General features: G+C 58.5%; 1 protein-coding gene across 1 annotated transcript in view; it reads left to right on the top strand.

The window, feature by feature from the left end:
* The window catches only part of EMH_0046110 (uncharacterized protein), a gene marked incomplete at both ends in the record, with an annotated part of 7,455 nt that overhangs the window by 961 nt on the left and 3,129 nt on the right, over nt 1-3,365 (top strand). The window contains one exon of the mRNA XM_013496133.1: nt 4-3,309. Within this exon, the coding sequence (XP_013351587.1) occupies nt 4-3,309 (3,306 nt within the window). The remainder of the gene's footprint in view (nt 1-3; nt 3,310-3,365) is intronic.

Genomic DNA, 3,365 nt, shown 5'->3' with positions numbered 1-3,365 from the left:
AGCTCCTTGCAGCAGGACACAAACCTGCTGCTGCTGCTGCTGCTGCTGGCAGCAGCAGCAGCAGCAGCAGGCGCTTGGAGGACTTCTTTGGGGCCCCTATAATGCAGACGAAGAACGGCACTCAGCCGGGTGCAGCAGCAGCAGCAGTAGCAGCAGCAGGAACAGCAGCAGCAGCAACACCAGGAACAGCAGCAGCAGCAGCAGCAGCAGGAACAGCAGCAGCAGCAGCAGCAGCAGGACGTGCTGTAGTTCCTGCTGCAGTTGTTGCTGCTATTCGTGTTCTTCGTGTGTATGTTATAACAGCTTGCTGCTGCCTAGCTCAGCTGCAGCAGCAGCAGCTGCTGCTGCGCTCCCTTCGCTTTCTCTTTGTTGCTGTGCATGCGCCGCATGCGGCAGCACTGGGCCCCACAGCAGCAACAGCTCCTGGCTATGTTGTTGCTGCTGCAGGCCGCCTGCTCAAGGAGTACCTGCAGCAGCAGCAGCAGCAGAAGCAGCAACAGCAACAGCAGCAGCAGCAGCAGCAGCAGCAGCAGCAGCAGCAAGAAGAAGAAGTGTTGGCGTTTGCATGCGCTGCGCTTCTCCCCGCAGTGCAGCGAATTTCCCATCTCGTTGACCTGCAGCTCAGAAAGCTGCCGCAGCAGCAACAGCAGCAGCAGCAGCAGCTGCTGCTGCTGCTGCTGCAGGAGGCACAGCTGCAGCAGCAGGAACAGCTGCAGCAGCAAGGACAGGAGCAGCAGGAACAGGAGCAGCAGCAGCAGCTACAGCAGCAAACGCAACAGCAGCAGGAGAAGCAGCAGCAAGAAGAGAAACAGGAGCAGCAGCAGCAGCAGCACCAGGAACAGAAGCAGCAGCAGCAGCAGCAGCAACAGCAGCAACTATCAGACGCGGCACGAGTAGAAGCAGAAGCAGCAATACGCAGCGACACGGGATGCTATAGCAGCAGCAACTGCTGCACCAGCAGCAACAGCAGCAGCAGCAGCAGCAACAGCAGCAGCAGCATCAGCAGCAGCAGCGCATTGGCAACAGCTGCAGGACTGGCAAAAGCAGACCCCGAAGTTGCTGCTGCAGCAGAGAACATACCTGCAGCAGCAGCAGCAGCAACAACAACAACAGCAGCAGCAGCAGCAGTAGCAGCCAAGACAACGGCAGTAACGACGTGGGGAGAAGCAGCTGCCTCGCAAGCAGCAGCAGCAGCAGCAGCAGCAGCAGCAACAGCTGTAGCAGCAACTGCATATACAGCTGCTGCAACGGATGGCTTTCAGCTGCTGCCCGTGTGGCGCTGCTGCTGCAGCAGCTGCGCTCAGCTGTGGCCTGTCGGTGGAGCAGCAGCAGCAGCAGCAGCAACAGCAGCAGCAGCAGCAGAAAAAACAGCAGCAGCAGCAGGAAGAACGCGGCAGCAAGTTGTTGACTACTCTGTTGCACTGCTGGCAGAGCTGCGTATGTCTTTTGCTGCAAGCGAAGCAACGAAGCCTGGAGCAGCAGCAGCAGCAGCAGCAGGAGCAGCAGCAACAGCAGCAGCAGCAGAAACAGAGGCGCTGCAGCTTGCTGCTGCTGCTGAGTCGTTTTTGCTGTCGCACATTAAAGAGAAGCAGGCAGCCAAGCAGGAGACAGCAGCAGCAGCAGCAGCAGCAACAGCAGCAGAAGCAGCAGCAGCAACAGCAGCAGCAGCAGCAGCAGCAGCAAAACAAATAAAAAGCAGCAGCAGCGTGTATAACACAGGTCCCCTAGAAGACCCTCTCCCCGTTGCTGCAGCAGCAACAACAGCAGCAGAAACAGCAGCAACAGCAGCAGCAACAGCAGCAGCATCAGCAGCTGCTGCAGCAAACTCTACTCCTACTTCTGCTGCTGCTGCTGCTGCTGCTGCTGCTGCAGTGTATGAAGCGCGGTTTCGTGCTCCTTATCTATGGGCCTTGGTGCTGGGGCAATCCGTGCAGCTGCTGGAGCAGCAGCGGCTGCATGCTGCTGCTGCAGACAGGCTGCTGCTGCTGCTGCAGCTGCACGAGCTATACACCTTTCCTGCTGCTGCTGCTGCTGCTGCAGCAGCAACAGCAGCAACAGCAGCAAAAAAACAAATTACAGATATAAAAGAGAAAAGAGAAGAAGGGGAAGAGGCCCACCAGGAAGCAACCCAGCAGCAGCAGCAGCAGCAACAGCAGCAACAGCAGCAGCAGCAGCAGCAGCAGCAGCGGCATGGTTTATTCCGTCACCGGGTAGGAAAATGGTACAACCGTTTGCAGGTGCTGCTGCTGCAGCATCTGCAGCAGCAGCAGCAAGCAGCAGCAGTAGGAGTGAGGTGTATAAGAGAAGGAGACATAGTAAGAACAGCAGAAAGACAAGAGGTATCGAGGAGACTAATAAAGGCTGCGCTGTACATACACCGCAAACGCATAGCCACGAGCTGGCAGCAGCTGCAGCAGCAAGCCATCGAACAGCAGCAGCAGCAGCAGCAGCAGAAGGTGCTGCAGCAGCAGCAGCAGCAGCAGCAGCAGGAGGTGCTCTGTGATACAGACAGCAGCAACTCCGATGCTGCCAGCAGCACTAAACCAAAACCCCGCAGACGCAGGGCTGCATGCAGCAGCAGCAGCAGCAGCAGCAGCAGCAGCGACAGCAGCAGCACGAGCAGCAGCAGCAGTGACAGCGACAGCGACAGCAGCAGGAACCGGAGCAGCAGCAGCAGCAGCAGCAGCAGCAGCAGCAGCAAGAGCCTGCATGCAACGCGCAGCAGGCGACCCCCTCCTCGTCCTCCGCCCCGCAAGCGTCGTCGAGCTGTCAATACACCTGAGAGCAGCAAGAACAGCAGCAGCAGCAGCAGCAGCAGGACCAGCAGCAGCAAGAGTAGCCCGCGCGGTGCACCGAAACAACAGCAGCAGCAGCAGCAGCAGCAGCAGGAGGAAGAGTATGAATTTTTGCGTGTCTTACCTGTAGACGTGCATGCATGTGTATTGGATGCATACAAAGAGGAGCAGCAGCTGCAGCAGGAGCTGCCTATATGTGTGGTGTCTGCTCGTCCCCTTGCTGCAGCAGCAGCAGCAGGCCGCAGCAGCATCTTCGTTGGCTGGGACGCGCAGCTGCTGCGGGTAGAAGAGCTCGCGCTGCAGCACTATAAACTAGCGGGGGGGTGGCGGGGGCACCACGATGAGGGAGCAGCAATACGCAGCCTCTTTCTTATTCTTACTGCTGCAGCACAGCAGCAGCAGCAGCAGCAGCAGCAGCAGCAGCAAGGGGATTGCCTCCTCATGGGCAGGATTATGCAGACAAACACGCAGCAGCAGCAGCAGCAGCAGCTGCAGCAGCAGCAGGAGGGGGGAGGTGCAGCAGCAGACAGAAGCATTGCTGTTGCTTTTCTTCCAGCAGCAGATCCGACA

The sequence above is a fragment of the Eimeria mitis genome, genomic scaffold, assembly GCF_000499745.2.
Source record: "Eimeria mitis Houghton genomic scaffold, Emh_scaff1935, whole genome shotgun sequence".
Taxonomy (NCBI): Eukaryota; Apicomplexa; class Conoidasida; order Eucoccidiorida; family Eimeriidae; genus Eimeria; species Eimeria mitis.
This window is presented reverse-complemented; position numbering and strand designations above follow the sequence as displayed.